Source organism: Suricata suricatta, chromosome 1 (genome assembly GCF_006229205.1).
Source record: "Suricata suricatta isolate VVHF042 chromosome 1, meerkat_22Aug2017_6uvM2_HiC, whole genome shotgun sequence".
NCBI lineage: Eukaryota > Metazoa > Chordata > Mammalia > Carnivora > Herpestidae > Suricata > Suricata suricatta.
The window spans coordinates 114016697-114037064 of NC_043700.1; the positions used below are offsets into that span (position 1 = coordinate 114016697).

A 20368-nucleotide genomic window follows, 5' to 3' on the forward strand; every position below is an offset into this window, starting at 1 on the left:
CTTTTGACTGGGAAAAATTAAATAGGACAGGAAAGTCAAATGAGAAGTTTGCTCAAAGAACGAACTGTGCATTTGGGATAAATATTAATGCATTTAAAGAATTAGATGGTAAGATGTGAATTGTGTATCAATAAATTATTAGGCAAGTGTGTTTTGAATACTTACCGTGGCCAACACTCTGGGTAAGGGATGGGGAACTCATAAGGAAAAAGCATTAGCAGGGAATCCAGAGAACTCTGTGTGTACTTTAGGCTTTGCCGTTAATGACCTCCGGATCACTGGATGAGTTTTTCCTTATCTACAGAGGGAAATTCACAAGGATTAAAAACACAGCTCTTAGAGCTAGGGGCCTGCTTTAAGACCAGGCTTCCCCCTACTTACTTGCTCCTGTGTGAACTTGATAAACTTATTTAATTTCTTTTTGCCTGTGTTCTTATATATAAAAAATAGAATAATAGTACCTGCATCATGGGATTGTTATGAAGATTGAATGAGTTAACACATATCTGGTAGTTAGAACACTATCTGGGACATAGTAAGTGGTATGTAAGTAATTATTTCATTGTTATTTTTGTTATTATTATTACTACTACTCTTACTCTCCTTGAGCCTTAGTTTCTTTGACTAGAAAATTGAAGAGTAAAATGAAATGGTATTTAAGAACATAATTTCAGATTTGTACACATTTAACTTAACATAAAACCCTTCTAGGGCTGCTGGGTGGCTCAATCGGTTAAGTGTCTGACTTGGCTCAGGTCATGATCTCGCAGTTCATGAGTTTGAGCCCCACATCAGGCTCTCTGCTGTTAGCCCACTTAGGATCCTCCGTTTCCCTCTGCCCCTCCACTGCTTGTTCTCTCTCTCGCTCTCTCTCTCTCTGTCTCTCAAAAATAAATAAACGTTAAAAAAAACCCTTCTAATAATTTGGGGGTGTCTTATGAGAACAAAAGTAAGAAAATTAGTATAGACAGCAAGTGTTTTGTGTTTTAAGGGCAAAGAGGTGAAGAAAATTTTGTATTCTGGTGATCAAAGGACATTTTATTTAGTAATTGCTACTCAAGGATTGGTGATTCAGATGGAAAGGAGGCTTTGGGTCTTTTCAGAAGTTGTGACATTTATTTGAATAGGGATGATGAAGCAGTTCCATGCTTAAGGACCTAAGACAGACAATTTGTTAATCATAAGGAATACTTAATGAAGCATTTGCTTTGCTAATAATGTTCCCAGCACTTTACACATATTAGCTTGTTCAATACTCAATTTCCAGATCTGGAAAACTATAGTGTAGAGAAATTAAGCAACTTGCTCAGGGTAGTATAAGTTGGTGAAGTTGGGGTGTAAACCCAGGCCATCTGACTTCTGAGTTTGTGCTTTTAGACTCTTCCTATTTCTGAAAGCCTTGAGGAAACATGGAATTATATGGAATACTTGGGGTATTGAGTAATTGTGTATGGCCAGACCATAATGCTTGGGGATTCGTTGGACCAGGGGAGATAACTGGTATCTGGAGGAATCATCTGACCATCACTTTAATAATCTAGATGAGCATGTAATTGAGCAACTAGACTAGGATGACTATCATAGTCGGGGTGAAGAAGCTGTGATGGAGGGAGTCTTAGCCCCTTTGGGTCAAAGATCCTTCTGAGAGTCTGTGAAACTGTGGACTTTCTCCCCAGAAATTTGTGCAACACATAACATTGCTGCAGAATTTAAACAGTTTCACAGAACTTTTAATTTATTTGATGCTTTATACAGCTAGGTTTTTCTCCCTCTTAATAATTGTGTATTTTCATGAAAGTCTGCAGCTTTTCTTTACTTTGTTTTGTGTTCTGTGTTTTCTTTCAGTAGTCATATTTTTAAAATATTTTACTTTAGCTACCTGATCTTTGGTTATTAACTTTAACAAAATACGACTTAGGTGAGCTGTTGATGATTTAATCAACTTTGTATCTCCACTCTATGAATGTAGATAAATAACAATTGCAGTGAAATTTCCTGTAACTGTCCCCCTTTGTTGTTTCAGTACCAAACGGTGGTAGACCTTGTGGCAAGTAGTTAGTCTCTACCAAGATCTACATTGTTTTGTGTTTATTCATGAGCAGTTTGTTATTTGAATAGTTGTATCTGGGATGGGGAAATTATTTGCATTAATAAAAGAGACATAAATCCTTTTTCCAGTACAGTTGAAATATCCTCTTCTGGAGAGTCAGATCCAAGAATCTGTCCTTGCTTCTAGGACACACTTTATTGTCCCTTAAGCATGGAAACCCTTTGGGTAATTAGAGCCTAGAGGTAAGGGAGTTCAGAAAAGATTGGGTAACTGATTATCATTTGTTTTGTTTATCATTTGGTGTGAGTAATAATTGGGTCCCTCTTGGTTAGACGGGGAGTAAGCAATGGCAATACCTATGGGAAATTGTTCTAGTAAAATTCACATGCTACTTAGAATTCTTTTTAATAATCTGACTTGGCAGTCTGATGAACTGAACTCATCAGTTATGACCCTAAAGTGATAAAAACAAATTTTGTTCTTTTTTTTCTTTAATTTTTTTGAACTTTTACTGCACTTTGAGCTGTTTAAGTCTCCATTACAAAAGTATATATTATTTCTTTGTAAAATTATTTCTTTGTATAAATGTAAATATCCTCAAAATCCATGATGTTATTGTTTTGAGAAGAATATAATCTAAAAAACAACTTCAGAGGTGTTTTCTCAGACTTTAGATGTATAAAGAAAAGTTGCTTTTAGTAGTTTGCATTTAAGGAATGGATAGAATCTTTATGACACTTTTCTTTCTCCAGGACTTACTGGATGCATGTACCCTACATGTCATTTTAAAAAAATATAGCTGATATTTAGAGTATTAGCAAGTCAAAGACTCTTTGGAGTTTCATTATGAATGACTGAACACACTCTTGGGAATGAAGACCTTTTTCTGATTTAACTAATATCCCCCGTCCAAAATCAACAATATAATATAGGCTTTGTTTATGTGTTTCAATCAGGGAAGGGGACATTTCACTGAAGGTGAAAATGGACATAACTGAGCCATATCTCTTTTAAATATTAAATTACTTAAAATTTCCTCTTTGTAACAATGCGTTGTCTGGCAATCTGGATATTTCTGAAGTGTGGAGTGTACATTTGACCCTGGAATAGCAGGTTTGAACTGACAGGCCCACTGATATGTGGATATTTTTTGTAAGTACAATATAGGAATGTAAATGGATTTTCTCTTCCTTATGATTTTCTTAATACCATTTCCTGTTCTCTCACTTACTTTATGTTAAGAATGTGGTATATAATACATTTAACATACTAAGTATGTGTTAATTGACTGTCTATGTTATTGGTAAGCCTTCCAGTCAATAGTGGGCTCTTAGGAGTTTAAGTGTTGGGGAATCAAAAGTTACAGGAAGACTTTCAAATATACAAGGGGTTGGTGCCCCTATTTCTCATGTTCAAGGCTCAACTGTATACCATCATGATTGTCATAGATATCCCTTGGGCCTACTGAGAAATATGTAACTGAACACACATACGCTCAATTTTGCCAGGCCATCATTCTTTTGTATTTAGCATAGTGAGAATGACTCCATTCCTCTCCTGTGAAATAATAGATACCTGTGCTGAGTGTCCCACTGCTGCCCAACTTTCCATTACCTCTGGGTGTGTGATTGCACTGTGGTTGGTGAGGATGGTGGGAACTGTAGTTCTAAAGAAGTGGAGCTGATTATCAAGGGCCTTATAAAAAACATACAACCCTATGATTACAGTAATATACACTGTTACACTATTTGATTTGTGTGTGGGGGTGTATGTGTGCATGATAACTTTTCACTGGACATGACTTATATCTTACATTTGTGTTAATCTACTCATGGTTTTACATTTAATCCTAACTGTTTTTGGGGGGTGGAAATTTATGGCAAGGGATGATTTTAAATGATATGGTAATAAAAATATTATATTTTTGGCTTGGCAGTTGTGAATTGGGCACATGTAACTTTAAGAAAAGCACTCCCCTTGCTGCCTAAATGGCTCACTGTCATGCCTCAATGAGTGTCTTTAAGTTGGATAGTGAAAATTTTATGGAACTGAAGCTTTTTGGATGTCTTAGAGAACCATAACCCAAAATCATATATCATGGGGATTATGTCGTTCTGTTTGTCATTCTGTATATGCTTAGAATGAGTTAGATAAGCTAGGTTTTAGCTATTTTTGACAGCTGCGTTTCACACTACATTTTTCATTTGTGCCTGGTAGTAAGATTTGGATTCACTCTGACTGGTAGTGATAGTCATCAAGCAAGTGGTAAGAAGAAGGGAAAGGAGTGTTATGCCCAAGTTTTTATTATCGTCCCAAAAACCAGAGACCACCAGGGAGACCGAGTCACGCCTGCAAAAGCAAAGGGCTTTATTACAAGTTTAGGCTGGCCGGGCCTAAGCTCCGGCTCACAGACTTTACCAGCACAGCGGATCCATGTTGAGAGCCCCGAACAAAGGCGGGGAAGGGCCTTTATGGGTTTGGGAAGGGGGAGTTACAGGAAATTGTGACACAGGTACAGGGGTCCAATCATTATTGCCTTTCAATATTGGCAGTACCTTTAACCATAAACATTGATACTTTTGGTGGGAGCCAATCACACCATTTAGAGTATTGACCAATCACAGAATGGGCCCAGGACCCTCACATAGGGCGTGACTAGCCTCAAGCAATAGGTGATTATCTATAGCTTCTATCTCTAGGCCCGCCCTTAGAAATGATAAAGATGTTAGCTGGCCTTTCCTGATTGGGTGTTACAAGGGTGGTCCCTCCTTCCTTGGGCAATGTGTGCCCTTCTATTGTCTCATGATTCTGAGAAGCTGAATTCAGACCTGCGTCCTTACAGGAGGACTCTCTTTTGAACTACTTCTGACACTTAGGGATGCTGAGAGAGTCTTAGTCTATTAAGTATCAGATATCACAGTCTAAAAATTTTTAAAAAGGATTTAAATTTACTGATACGTACTTCAATAAATACATAATACTAACTTTTTTATTAAAGTTGTTAATGTTTATTTATGAGAGAGAGAGAGAGAATGAGCTGAGGAGGGGCAGAGAGAGAGACACACAGAATCCGAAGCAGGCTCCAGGCTTTGAGCTATCAGCACAGAGCCTGATGTGGGGCTTGAACCCATGAGCCGTGAGACCATGACCTGAGCCGAAGTCGATGCTTAACCAACTGAGGCATCCAGGAGCCTGTAATATTTTTTAAACTAAAGAAATGTTCTCTTTAAAGGTAACATTTAACTGCTTTCTGAAATGCCACAGGATAGCACTTTATGAGTTTAAAAGCATCACAGCACTGTCGTACCTAGGTGATATTATCTTTATTGTTGTTAGGTCAATTTGACATCATAAATAACTGCAAATTTTATCTGTGATCCTGTATTCACACATGGCCTTAAAAACATTTAGCACTTCAGGCTTTTTGTAGCGACTTTTTTTTTTGGTCCCCTTTTTGGTTTTCTATTTGTTGCTCACTGTTGACCCTTTTGGTTTCATCTTGGGTGTGGCCTCTAGCTCCACCCCACCATCTGGCATCCATAGTCTCTTTCCTGTAATGAGTACTTCAAAAAAGACATTTACTGAATGAAGGTTCCAGTTTCTGAGTTATTTTGGTTATTGACTATCCTTTTTATAATTACATACTTTTAGATCTGAACAAGGCCGTTTTTTTCCTATCCTCTCTTCTTAAACTAATTCTAGTACCACAGAAAATCTCCCCAAATTCTGAGTGAGCAAGTCAAAAAAAATCCATTCATTTTTTTCATTCATTCAGAAATGCATTGATTGACTATCTATCAATGCCAAGGCATTTGTTTTGTTGAGGCAAATTATGCTCAGAGAGTGAGATTGTCTTTACCAATAATTTAACACAGGTTCACTGTGGGAATTATAATTTATAATAGTCAATTTCATGAGCCAATAACATATGGAATAATGTCTACTAATAAGCCAATAAAGAAGTATTAAACTCCAAACCACTGATAGAGTTAATTACACTACTGTTTCAGGCTAAGGGGAAATGAAAGAAAGCAGGCCCAAATTTAGTTGACATAGAACTGTCTAGGAGTTGGTTCTCGGAAGAGTTAGCTTACCTAACCGAGAGCTGACGTCCAGCTGCCTGGGTAAAGCAAACGTCCCTGTTGCTAGAGTGTGTTGCTAGGAGAATGAAGGTGCTGGTGGTGTGGGCAGGCAAGATGATCTCCTTCAAGGTCCCGGCTCCTCCAGAGACTTGCCTTGTCATTGCAGGAGCTAGTGCCCAAGGTCTTTGTATATGTGCTGCCCAAGGTCTTTGGAGAGCTATTTAGATAAGGAAAGAGTACCTTTGTCCCAACCAAATACCCTTGGTAAGTCCTCACAACTTCTTGGTGTGTAATGTTTAAAAGTCTATTACATCACAGTGGCTCTTCCCTGTGCTCTTGTTGATACGTCCCCAGTGGCCCCCATCAGTAATAGATGAACCACTGAATGCTTAATGACAACAACCAGTGTTGATGCTAACATTCTAATATGGTTTCCTCAATGTAAACAAATTCATCCTTAGGTCAAAACAACTTCACTGAAGTCACAAACAAGTGGGTTTGACGTCATGACAACGAGTACACAGCAGTACTAAATGAGACTTTCAGTGGGACTTGATCGTTAGTCTTTCTACTTAGTATTCTAATGTTTTTCGAGCAGTAATGATTGACTTATTTAAAGAGTCATGGTGTTACATGTAAATTTAAAGTTGACATAACTAATCTGTTTCTTTAGTTATTTGAGAATTCCTTTTACATACAAAAAAGGCACTATATAGGAGTGGAAAATCTCCCTTAAGTGTGGCTGTTTATTAAGGAGGGGAATGCACTCTGTTGCACCTTTCATGTGAAATTTAGCCCTTTTCCATTTGATAGATTAAGAAATGCATGTTTGATTTAAAATAAAAATTGACAAGTATATTTTAAAAATAAATGAAACAAATGAATATGAAGTTTCAGAGCATATAATGGTAGGTGGTAGTCACTAAAGCATTCCAATTTTTAAATAGATGTGTGAAGATTATGATTTGGAGAGCACACATTTGAAGTGCTAAGAATTGGGACCTTGTGTATGCTTTTGTATTATTTGTAGGAGTGGGTGTTTCTTAGAAATGGCGGACCAGCGAGAGTGGATGAGAGCAGTTCTGGTCATCAGACTGAAGCAAACAGTATAATCCTGTGTAAGCATTACTGAAACATGGAGAGGCCCAGAGGACCTGATATTTCACTGGTGAGCCCATAGGGAATAGGGAGCAGAGAGCCAAGGCTGCGGGGGATTAAATGCAAACCTGGGATTTTAACTCCTGCCCTTGGCTCTCTAGAGGGTGACTCTGAGGCAAAATATTGATCTTTGCTTCACCGTGGCACACAGATGTAAGGCAATATTCCAGATTTATCATTCCAAAGCCAATCCCCTGTTCTATGCAAAGGTGGTAACATGGTGACATCCTAAAATTGCCACTTAGATTTACATTATTCGATATTTGGGACACAGATCTGTCACTTCATCGAGACCTTTCAAAGAAGAGAATACTTATTCATTTAAAAAAAAAATTCTGATGCCTGTAGCTGATTTAACCACAGGACGGGGACCGTGGGTGGGCATGTGGGCATAGAAAACGTGTGGGCATCTAGAGCGGAATGATGAATTTGAAAGGAAAAGAGTTGTGCGTAGGCATAGATTGATTTTTCATATCAACTTCCAAGTTTAATTGAAGTCTAAGAGGGTTCACTCTTTTTAATACAGGGATTTCTAAATGTTGCATGTATTAAAGAACGGCTAGTCAAATAGTTCAGCTCCAATATAGGTAAGGTCCTGCTTATATTGCACGTCTTAGGCCATTGAGTTGAGGATTTCTGAATGGTAAAGTATATCTCGGGTTAAAGAAAGTTTTTGAATCCCTAGATACTGTTCATTTCTCAGGGAAAATTATCACGTTGCAAGGGACCTGTTCACTTGGGAAATAAATTCAAATTGTCTTAATGTAACTTGTTTGTTTTTTGTTTTTTCTTAAAGTATCTTGTTCACTTTTTTGTGACATATTTCTCTCGAAGAAACCAAATGCTCAAGGCAAAAACAAAAACAAACAAAAAAATAAAAATAAAAAGCCCTCTGCTTGAGGCACCTGCCTGGCTCAGTCAATAGAACATGTGATTCTTGATGGGGTTATGAGATCAAGCCCCATCTTGGGTGTAGAGATTACTTAAAAATAAAATCTTAAGAAAAACATAGCCTTCTATTTAAGTTTATCTCAGTGACTATAATTGTGTGCATTACTGTAAGTTTGCTACTCTAGCAATCACTATAAATACCATTTGCTAAAAATATTGTTATAGTCACTTCATCTAGTATTGAGATCGGATATATACAGTTGCATACCTGCTAATATAACCAAGTATGACTGATTATATATTTTTAATTTAAAAAATTATAGAGTAGACTCTTACAAAATGACACATTTTCAGTTTTTATATATTTAAAAATTTTAAGCATTTACTTTAGTTTGTTTAAAGTACTTAAAATTTAATTAAAATTCTTAGTCTAATCTGAACACCCAGTACCATATATTAAAAACCAGTAAGCATAATTTTGCTTCAGTCATGTATATGTTCAAAATAATTTGTGATTTCCCTGGCCACCATATTAAGCACCGGTCTTCTATATAAAACTTTTTTATTTTAACCACAAAAAATCAGATTTTTTTAAAGCTTTTCAGTAATGCTAAAATGTTTTGAAATTTTTAAAATATAACTTTTGTCGAATAATCTTTCATGTTGAATCAGTATTACATAATTTGTTATGTAAGCCAGTCGCAATTTTTCTAGTAATTAAATGAACTAACCAATATATCAGAATCCAAAGGAGTTTTGTGATGAACTCCCCAACCCTACATGTGGAATGGGTAGTGGACTGTCACCTTCTTTATGTCCCTGAGTCCTTAGACTTAAGGAGTACAGAGTGGCCAGAGAATAAGGAAAGTTGTGCACGGAAAGAATGAGGAATGGCTATGTATCAATAAATATATTTAAAAGAAAAGTATTTTGAAATTCAGGTAACGAAAGAAGCTCTGATTGTACTATTAAGATACTCATTTTCACTAGTTAATTATTGAATACCTTGTAGTTGGGACAATAATTCTTTAAGTAGTGGCTGAGCTTTATTGAAGAATTGCTTGTAGTGCATTTCAGATTTATGTTCAAAAGTACTGTGTATAATAAAAATTCTTTAAGCCAGAGGTAAAAAGGATCGCTTATTTTAATAAATGCATCAAATACCATATCACCTTTTTATTAGCAGTTTGGGGATGTTACAGAAAATACCGTTGTGCTCTATTTGCATGTAAACATTCAGGAAAACCAAATGAGGTTTTCAGTTTGCTAGTGAAATGGTCAGTCACATACTGTGTCTAGAGCTGAATACATGTTAAGGCTCAGGATCTGAGTGGTAGTACTCAGAGGAGGTGGGTAAGGAGGTCTTTGCTGAGGATGGAGAAACTCATCATAGCTTTAGGGAAAAAAACCACAAACAATACATTGGGGTTTTATTTATAGATGCACTGTGAAGATTTTTTTTAAGTTTAAGTGGGACTGGATGTTTCTGTTTACAAGATTAACATTCAACCATACCTGAGATGGGTAAGCATATTTTACTTTGACAGACATAAATGTCTGTAATGGAAGCTGGAGACTTTAAACAAACAAGTGATGAATGTCCACAGGAATGGCATAAGTAGGACCTAGTAAATAAGTTCCTACAGTGTTTCTTAGAGGTTAGCTGTGGTTAATTTTTAAGCTCTCTCCTGGACAACATGTTTTGTATATCTTTGCATATAGATATCATGTGCATGGATAAGCATGTATTGCCATACTGATAAAAGTTTTGTAAACCCCGAAGAATAGAAGTCAAACCTAATTGCTCAATATTAGAACCCAAGTGAAATTTAGTGAAAAGTGGCCAGTACTTTCTTTTATATATCCCTATATTACAATAATATTTATTGTATCCCAATAATATTACATTATTTTTGGATTAGATTTCAGAGTAATTTTATTTACTGACCATGGCATTATTTTTGTATTTTTTACTTGACATATTATATCCTAAAATTAGCATATTCCATTTTTTATTTCTTAAAGACAGAGCCTTGTCTTCTGAAGCCACTGAAACAATGAGATATTTCTCATATACTTTAAACAAAAGAAAGCTGTGTTTGCATCTAAGAGTTTATAGGAACCCAGACATAAAGTAGATAAGCACAATTTTTTCTCTTACATATTACATTGTCTCTCATTTTCTTTAGCTTTTGTTCTTCAGTTTTGCAGTTTAATGCTTTTCCAGGTATCTCGAGCAAAACTAACATATATAATAATCTCTGAATTTTATATATGTGTGTGTGTGTGTGTGTGTGTCTTACATGGTAATCTCTTTAGAGTCTGGCTCTGCTAATACTTGTTTTCTGTTGTGCACTTTTCCTAGTCCTTCTCACTGCCTAGTGTTGAATATAGAACATAGTAGGTGCTTACTAGATACTTGACAATTGATTGGTTGATTGATATGGTTTGATTAGAATAGTTGTTTGCGACATGTACAAATGTCCATGAGGGAGAAATGGAGTGTCAATTTATGGAGGTCAGGCCAGAATGTGTTTTAGGTTGTGTTTGACATGTGGTATCTTTAAGCTGTCTCTTAACATGTGTCAACATAAGTATCTTAGACAGCCCTGGTGCAGACAGTAGCCACATGAAATATAGGACAAGAGCTGTTTCTGTACACGTTCTGATTACAGCGGGGGTGGAATAAACGTGTCTGGACTTGCAAAGATAGTGCATCTGCTACGGTTGATTGACATTGTGGACATGTTGGAGGGGGCGGGAATTAAACTGCCTGGTGTTTTGTATGCCTTTGTAGATCAGTGAATCGCAATCTGGATTTCATATCAGTTCACTTCAAGTTTCTTTAAAGCCATGCCACTGCCCTGGCCCTATCCTAGACAAGTTAAATCAGAATTTCTAGATGTTGCACCCCAGCATCATTTACTTTTAAAAGCGAGTCCCGTGTGCAATCAGTTTTGAGACAATTTGGGATTTTGTAGGAACCAAAGTTGGAAAAGAAGAAAGATTACAGAGGATACTTTTCACTCTTCCTATTTTCCTATATCCTTAAAAGGATGCATCATGGTCCAATCATCAACTAGTATAAACCATTTGTACAGTTTTAAATGTTATAGCATCCATATTAAAAAATAAATGAAATAAGTACAATAAATTTTAATTTTTTTAATGTTTATTTATTTTTGAGAGACCGGGCGCAAGAGGGGGAGGGTCAGAGAGAGCGAGAGAGACACAGAATATGAAAGAGGCTCCAGGCTCTGCCTGTCAGCACAGAGCCCAATGCGGGGCTCAAAATGCAGAACAGCGAGATCACGACCTAGGCTGAAGTCAGGTGGTTCACTGACTGAGCTGCCTGGCGCCCCTATACAATTAATTTTAATAAATTTTATTTAGCCCAATATGTCCTAAATCTTATTTCAACATGTAATCAGCATACACATATTATAATGAGATATTTTACATTTTTTTCTTGTATCGAGTGTTCTAAAACCAGTTCATATATTGTAGGCTTGCATCTCATCTCAGTTTGGACCAGGCACCTTTCAAGTGTTCAGCTGCCATATGTTGCTAGTCAATTGAACAGAACAGATTTACTGGGTGAAATGCTGGAATACAAAGCAGAACCTGAAGTTCAGTGTTGGGTTTGCCGCTGAGTAATCCTGTGACCCTGTCCAATTCACTTATCCCCTCTCCGGACCTCAATTTCCTCTTATTTCATATGAGGCTGACAGGAGTCAGTCTATTTCTAATTTTGAGTTTTCTAACTTTGAGCTATTATGAGTTTTCTAATTTTGCTCCAAAGAACCCCAGTTTTGTGAGGATATCTTAACAGTCATCAGAGGGAAGAAGAAAGGCAAGGTAGCCATTTAAGGCTCTTTTTCTTTTGGATATACTTGAGGTGTCATTTTCTTTAACTAAAAAAATAAAGCAAATCAAAGGTTTGAAAAAAAAAAGCAGTAGGATTAAGTGTTTTCTTCATCTGTGATTCTTTTTTGTCAGCATCTAAAAGACTATTCCAGAAAGAGGTCAGGAAGCATGTGTCCTGTTCTTCCAATGAAGGTATCACCATGGCAGTGACTTTTGGATATTTCCCCTCAAATAGTAGGGATACCTTGAATAATGGCTAATCTGGGTCAGATTTGAGGAACAGAAATCTCAAATACCTAGATCTACCCAGAGTGAGAGCAGATCACTGTAGGGCTACTGATCTCGCATAAATCATAGGAATAGACCCCTGACGATTTCAGAGCTGTGGTCCTGATGATCAGCCAGAAAGTAGGGCTAGAATAACTCTGGCTACCAGCCTTTTCTGACTTGGAATGTGTTTCTCTCTGCTGGATGAATAATTGACAACATCGTTACATAGATGCCAATATTGGATACACATGATTTTAGTTCCCAGGTTAGTAACCTTTCTCTGTATCAGATAGATGAACACTCTGGTGGCATCAACAAATAAAAAAAATTTTTTTTAATGTGATGTAGGGGCGCGTGGGTGGCTCAGTGGGTTAAGCTTCGGACTTCATCTCACTCAGGTCATTATCTCACAGTTTGTGAGTTCGAGCCCCGTGTCAGGCTCTGTGCTGACAGCTAGGAACCTGGAGCCTGCTTCAGGTTCTGTGTTTCTCTCTCTCTCTCTGTCCCTCCTCTGCTCACACTCTGTCTCTCGCTGTCTCTCAAAAATAAATAAATATTTAAAAAAATTTTTTTGAAAAGAGATATATCCTGTTCATTGGCAATCAGTCTGTGGCACATTTCCACTGTCAGTGACATGGAAACACAGTCCTGGTCCAGTACATTGTTTGCCTTTAAAGCCATTGGTCTAATTTCCTACAAGTCAGTTGAGGATGTACATACCCTAAATTTTAGATACTTTGCTGTTATTTTGAGGGAAAAAAAAGAGTGACAGTGAATGGGAATTGTGGAGTGAAAAAAGTTGAGAATAATATTATCTGCTTTTAGGATACTTCTAAGAAGACTATTATAACACCATATAACATACTTAATGGGTACTGATAAGAAAATTGTTTCAGAAAAAGTCATCCAAATATCAACAAACATTTCTAAATTTTATTGGCATGCACAAACTTAACTCCTTCAGTCCTGGCATACTCCTGTACCAATAAAAGTGACTTGTAATACTCAAAGCAATGAGGGGAGGGGTAACTCCAATTTTATTATATCAAGTGTAGCCATTTTTATGAGTTAATGAAAGGCATGTTTTCTAAGCACATTAGAAAAGTAGTTTTAGCTTGGTATTTGGCACTGTCTGCATGTAGGACTCCAGGTGAACAGAGAAAGCCAATAAGTGTGACCTTTATAAGGGTGGTATTTTCTTTATGAAGCCAAAGTGTGCACAGATTCACAAATATTAGCCCACTCTTATTTTTGTCCCAGAAAACTTACAACATCTCTGCATTCAAACCTTGGCATCATTGCTGCACATCTCAGCTCCCTGGGGGCCTTACCATCTGTTTAATCAGTAAAGAGCCCCATCTCATCAGTTTCCCTATCATCCAGTTGGAAATAGAGCCCTCTCGTTGGCCTTTTCCCTCTTTTTTCCCTCCTGTTTATTTGGAACCAGCTCCTATATTTCAGAGCAGGTGGCTTTACCTTAGCCAGTTACCTAGGATTAGCAATTACTGGAAGGTAAAAGACGGGAAATGAAGCAGGAGCATCTGTTATTACAGTGATCTTGGCATTGGAGAGAGCCTAGGGACTTGGAGACAGTCTAATTCATGAGGGTGATGCCGCTCTGGTGCTCTCCATTTGCCTCTCGCCTTCTAAAGGCTTTGACTATTTCAGGTTTAACCCTTTGATCTATCTCAAGTTTAAGATGGCCAGCTAGCACAATGGTGGCAGAGACCTGCTGCCTTTATAAGTCTGACAACAAATCAGCCTCTTACCCTGCTATGCTCCTAGGATTCTTGCCTGAGAATTTTAAACCCTCACAGTTGTCCAACTCCTATCTTGGGAATTCACTCAAAATAAAAAATAAAAAAATAAATAAATAAATAAATAAATAAATAAATAAATAAAAAGGCAGTGCCTAGCCATACTCCATGCCTCCTTTTGACGTTTGTTCATTTCCTTCCCCAATATGTATCTGGGGAATTTGGAGAGTTACCAGGTAAAATGTTTTCTAATTTGAAACCATACATAAAGACCCAGGTAAATACACAGGGCCATCGAAATGTTCCCATGTTTTCTTACCAAGGATATCTGTTGGGTAAGGAAAAACAGAGCAGGCAAAGGAACAAGATGAACAAAATCCCCAAATGCCTGAAGTCTAATGACCTAAATTCCTCTCTTTTTTGTCTCCTTGTTTAGTTCATGCATTTTCTCTTATTATCCACTATGCTTTGGCATTCTGCATTTTGTGTTTTATTTTACATCATGCTTTTGTATTATGCATTTATTCTACTATAAGCTGCCCGAAATAATATTTGAAAATAAAAGCAATCTTTATAAGAAGCACCTTTCAGGGGCGCCTGGGTGGCTCAGTCAGTTAAGCATCTGACTTTGGCTTAGGTCATGATCTCATGGTCTGTGGGTTTGGGCCCCATGTCGGGCTCTGTGCTGATAGCTAGCTCAGAGCCTGGAGCCTGCTTCAGATTCTGTGTCACCCACTCTCTCTGCCCCTCCCCTGCTCGCTCGCTCTCTCTCTCTCTCTCTCTCTCTCAAAAATAAATAAACATAAAATTAGGGAAAAAAAGAAACACCTTTCACTATTTGTTAGAATTTCAGTTTAAAAAGTGATCTTCTCGTCACTTTACAATTTTTAAGCTGTGTCTTAATTTCTTTTTGAGAAGCCATGTAACGTAGTTGTGGGCACAGGTGCTCTGGTATCAGACTGCTGGAGTTTATACTCACTGGGTCTACATACAAATCACCAGGTGATCGTCTTGGGCAAAGTGCTTAATGCTTTTAAGCTTCAGGTTTCTCCCCACAGTAATGTTATGAGGACTAAGTACATTTATATGTAAACACATGTACATATGTCTTACTCATCTTGCAGCTTTACTGTTGTGTTGGACTTTATTACCCAAACAATACCTGGCATAAAGTAAACACTCTATAAATGTTAGCTACTAATATTACTATGTACTCTGGTAATTATAATAATGCTCGGGTAGATGTAATCCCCAATCTGCAGGTGAGGTAACTGAAGCCAAAGGAGGATATTTCAATTGCCCAAGGTCATGAAACTGGTGAGTGTACAAAGCCAAGGTTTGCACTCAGATTCATCTGACCACAAAAGCCTCATGCTTACCCGCTGGGTCTACTTCTGCCACTTCATTTTGGCAGCTTAGTTAAATAGATATGCTTGGATTATTAAGGAAACCAAGTTGCATCCATTAGCAACCTGATTTTTTTTCTTTTAAGTACTTACAATTTCTCTTGAATAACAAATTCATATTGTTAGATTGCACAGAATTTCTTGCTGTAGCTCTACCATAAATCTTGCTTCTTTGAGAGACACTTCTAAGAAGCAAGGGGTCTAGGTTTATTTCTTAATAGCAAGTGTTCTTCCTGAAAAAGGAACCATTTTATGGAGATGTTCTTATGCATATGGGATATTATATGTGGCAGAGGAAAGTTCCATGAAACTGTGCTTCTGGTCCTTCGAGATATTTCTAATAGATCTGAGTTGTTTTCCAGTAATGAACCTTCATGTGAAATAGACAATGACTGAGCCTCAGTGAAGGGGCTTATAGGCCATTTATGAGAAATTTAACCTTCACGATACCACCTCTGACCGTGGATCTTTGGATGTTCTGAAACATTGTAGGAGTTTAGTGAATATCCTCCAGCTGAATGAGTGAATGAATGTATTCACAGATGTGAAGAATGACGGTAGCTTTAAGAGAGCTTCTTAACTGTTGAGGCACGGGGGTATGGTGCGAAAGAGAGAATGGTTGGTTCTGAGTCAGACTGGTAAGTTGAGTTTGTCATTATATTATATTTCCTAATACCTGCGTCTCCTCCCTGACACCATATTGTCCTTCAGTGTTGAAGATGTCCCTTTGGTACATGCACACATGAATCCTGATTTCCTGTTTAATATTCAGTGCATTTTTTACCCTTTTGCTCTCAGATTCTCACTCTCTTCTTAAACAGTGAGTCAATCAGTTTACACAGAGGTGTGACTTTAGTTAGAGGGAGGAATCTGGTCTGGCAGACCTTTTCCCAGTGGAGAAATATCATCTCCTGAGTTAGTGATGATTGGATGTATAGAAACTATTTTCTTTTGCTGAATTGATTATTGCCTAATAGAATCATCTCTTTTTTTGTGCTTTATTAAACTTAATCAGGATCTCCTGTATGCAAGAGACAGGTACTGGGTAAATCAACAAGTGATTTCTTCCAGCAATTACATTATTTCTAGAAGCCCTTGATTATATTTTAATATGGGGACTTTTATAACACTCCAATATGTGGTTAGTGATAGAGAGAGGTATTTGGCGGTTATTATTGAAACTTCTTTTGGGTTTGACCAATATAATAATTTGACTTTTTCCCTTTCAGCTGTCCCCTTTCCTCCAAGTCACCGGCTTACAGCGAAAGAAGTATTTGATAATGATGGGAAACCTCGTGTGGATATCTTAAAGGCACATCTCATGAAGGAGGGCAGGCTGGAAGAGAGTGTTGCGTTGAGAATAATAACAGAAGGGGCTTCGATTCTTCGACAGGAAAAAAATTTGCTGGATATCGATGCACCAGTCACAGGTAAGTCCTCAGGATGGAACTGCCCACTTACAGCCACACCTTGTTTTTAACATCAAATCAAATAATCCTAGATACCACTGAGTCTTCAAATACAGTATTCATCTTATTCTTTAACCATCAAATGTGTCCATTAAGAACTAAAGCTATTATAATTATGTAACAATATTTTTTATTTCATGTTTTAAATACCTAAATGATTGTGATGCTTTTAAAAAGGTTGTACCACTCAGAGGTGATGAAGATCATACTTTACGTTGGAGGTCGTCTTGTTTGTCCGTGAAAACACTAACCGGCACAGAGAACACAAGGTGTGCGTTGAGAAAGGCTAGACGAGGTGCAGAAATTTCGCAGTGGTTGAATACGTGACTGAGCTAAAGCAGGGGTTCTCAAAATGCCGTCCCCAGACTAACATTGTCATCTCCTTCCTCGGACACTTGTTAAAATGTAAATACTTGGTCCCCACCCTGAACGACTAAATTATGTTTTCTGGGGTGAGGCCACAGTGGGTTCCATCAAGTCCTCTGGAAGTCTCCAATGTAATGCAGGTTCAGGTTTGAGAACCACTGGAGGTTAAGGAGAGGCCAGATTTCATGCCTTTGAGTATTTGGTGCCTAGAAAATATCTTTACTCTGTGAGTTTTTTGATCTGTTGCTTCTTATGGGCAGATACGTATTTTACATAAGTTTAACTTCTCTTTGTCTATAAAAATGAAATCTTGTCAAACAATGTTATAAGGTGTACAGGGTCAATTGTTAGAGACTTTTGATCTATTCTCTGTGGAGTTTGCTAAACCCCTAAGTTTTCATTTTTTGAAAAGCTAACAAAAAACATTTATTTTCTCAATTATTACCATTCTGGCAAAGGAAAAATATTTAGATACAGAATATTGTCCTTTTCAAAATAAAGGGGATATTTTAAACTATTTCACTTATTCTACTGATTTCTTTCTTCCAAATCTGTATTACTTATGTGATTGGACTTCAAAGATATATTTGAGTGTTACTATTAAGAGAAAGACAAGGTCTCTAGAATACCAGATTGGATCTTCCTTGGTCATACCACCCCTAATGGTTCTTATTCCAAAGAAATGGACAATCTTGTTTTATTTTTAGGTGGCAATGCAATTCAAAAAAATAATGTGTTTAGGGCCAGGCCACTACTTTTTTTTTTTTTTTTACTGTCTTTATTTATTTTAGAGAGAGAAGGAGAGACAGCATGAGGAGGGGAGGGTCAGAGAGAGAGGGAGACACAGAATCTGAAGCAGGCTCCAGGCTCTGAGCTAGCTGTCAGCCTAGAGTCCGACGTGGGGCTCGAACCCACAAACCATGAGATCATGATCTGAACTGAAGCCAGATGCTTAACCGACTCAGCCACCCAGGTGCCCCCAGGCCACTACTTTAAAAATTGACCATAAATTCCATACAAATTAATGATAAAATATTAGCTTTAAATGACATCTTTATCATTAACCTTGTTTTTACTAAAAAGGAATGGATTGCTATTTTACTATGAGTTTATTTTTTCTCCATTTCACATAATATTATGTGACTTGTAATGAAGAATTCATGTTAACTTCACTGAGGAGCCCAGGAAGTGGTAATGGAGGTGATAATTATAACCTAAAGAAACATGAAAATAGATATTTAGGTCGATGTATTTTCTGGGATGCAGTCAGCTCTTCTGTTTGATTAGCCTCTGTCCTGAAAGAACACAAAGAGAGGATTCTGGAAGAGCCAGATTTATGATGTTTTGTCCCGGAAACCTTCTGGAGTCCATGGACTAATTGCCCCCATGTTCAATACACATCATGCCTGGTTCTTTCTAGTGAACCCCTAGCTGACAGTTTGGCAAAGGTTGGGACATAGATATGAAGAGACTGGAAATCAGGACTCAGTATAGCTTTCCCTGGGGAAAGAAGAAAAACCAAAGCTCTTTAGATAGTGACAGAGGCAGCCATGGAGATGTCACAGCATATGTAGCACTAGTGAAATATAATCCAAGCAGGAAAAACCTTTCTCTAGAGGAGTGTTTATATTTCATAACAAAGGCAGGATCCCAAAGAACCTCTAGTAGATTCCATTGTTGTGATCTCTTTTCCTCTCTTCTGGGAACATAAGGATGTGGATCATAGTGACAGAGGGGATAGGAAAAATATGATTTTAACATTTGGGTAAAAGGGAAAAAGGAAAAAAAACCTTTTGCATATAATCCACCAGAAAGCTACATTTATGGCTTCCTTTTCCTAACCCATGAGTTTCTGAGCAAAAGGTAAAACATGCAGAATTGCAAAATGAAAGCAGAATATACTGATCAGAGAAAATTACAATCTCTTTGTATTTCAAGATACGTCTTACAAGACTCTGAACAAACAGTGTGAGATTTATTTCCAAATTTAGAATATTTGTTGCTTGGCTGACTGAATCAGTAAGGTTGTACTTTTATTAGCAATACTAGGCTATGCAATGAAAGGCATAGTTCACATTTAAAAATCTTCAGGACAGAGTGTTCTCTATGTAATTCATAACTTCTTACTTAGGAAAGATGGAGAACTTAATTCAGAGGAGAGGGAAGAAAAGGAGGGAGATATGAAGGAAAATAATAAAGTTACAAGTTACAAATGAGAACCTGTGAAAAAGGGTAAGAGGAAAGAAGTGAGGACCTTTAACGTAGTGGGAAAAGCAGGAAGCCTGACAACATGGTAGTTTTCGAGCAGTATTAGAAATAGTCTCTCACATGCTTCTGTGAGATTCCTGAAAATGGCGAGTTGAGTGAGTCCTGGTAGAAATTGAACAGTAGTTTATTATGTGGAATTCACCTGTAAGTAGACTAGGGATGTAAGCTCTCAAAATGGAACAAATGGCAAATATTTTGTAATTATACACAAAAGTCCCTCCCCCACTTTCCCTCTAGTCCTCCCTACTCCTAATTTTTATTCTTAAAAAAATGTCACTTTCAAATGTTTAAAGAAAAGTCACACTAACATCTGTGCCATGGCTTGCCCCCATTTTGAGAAAAACCTAGACATTAGCACTCTAGTTCTTTGACATCTGGACATTATTTTATTCTTTTAGTGGGTCTTTAATGTTTTAGTGTACAGAGCTGCCCACATCACCTTCTCCCCACTTGAAGTATTTGCAAAGTAATGAAAGTTTTGTATTGATTTAGAGGGTTTTTTTTTTGTTTTTTGTTTTTTGTTTTTTTGTTTTTTTTTTTTTTTGCCTTTCAAATTCTGTACATTTTTCTTTGGGGAGAAGAACCAGGAAGCTGCCTAGTCCCAATCTGGTCCCCTTGCATGTGTCCCTCTAGAGGAGATACAACACTGTGTACCTTGCCCTCTTTGAGGTAGATTTAGATAAACCAGTAACCTTCTCCATGGGAGTAGAGGTGACAATTAGCCAATTTAATTGGGTCCCCAATCTAAACAAAGGAGGTATGAGGCATGTTTTGCTCTTTTCTC

At 37.4% G+C, this 20368-nt stretch overlaps 1 protein-coding gene across 2 annotated transcripts in view; it reads left to right on the forward strand.

The window, feature by feature from the left end:
• PPP3CA (protein phosphatase 3 catalytic subunit alpha) overlaps positions 1-20368 on the forward strand; it is a 319865-nt gene that overhangs the window by 141059 nt on the left and 158438 nt on the right. For both annotated transcript variants that reach the window (XM_029942672.1, XM_029942676.1), the window contains exon 2: positions 16711-16911. In XM_029942672.1, coding sequence (XP_029798532.1) covers positions 16711-16911 — 201 coding nt within the window. The remainder of the gene's footprint in view (positions 1-16710; positions 16912-20368) is intronic.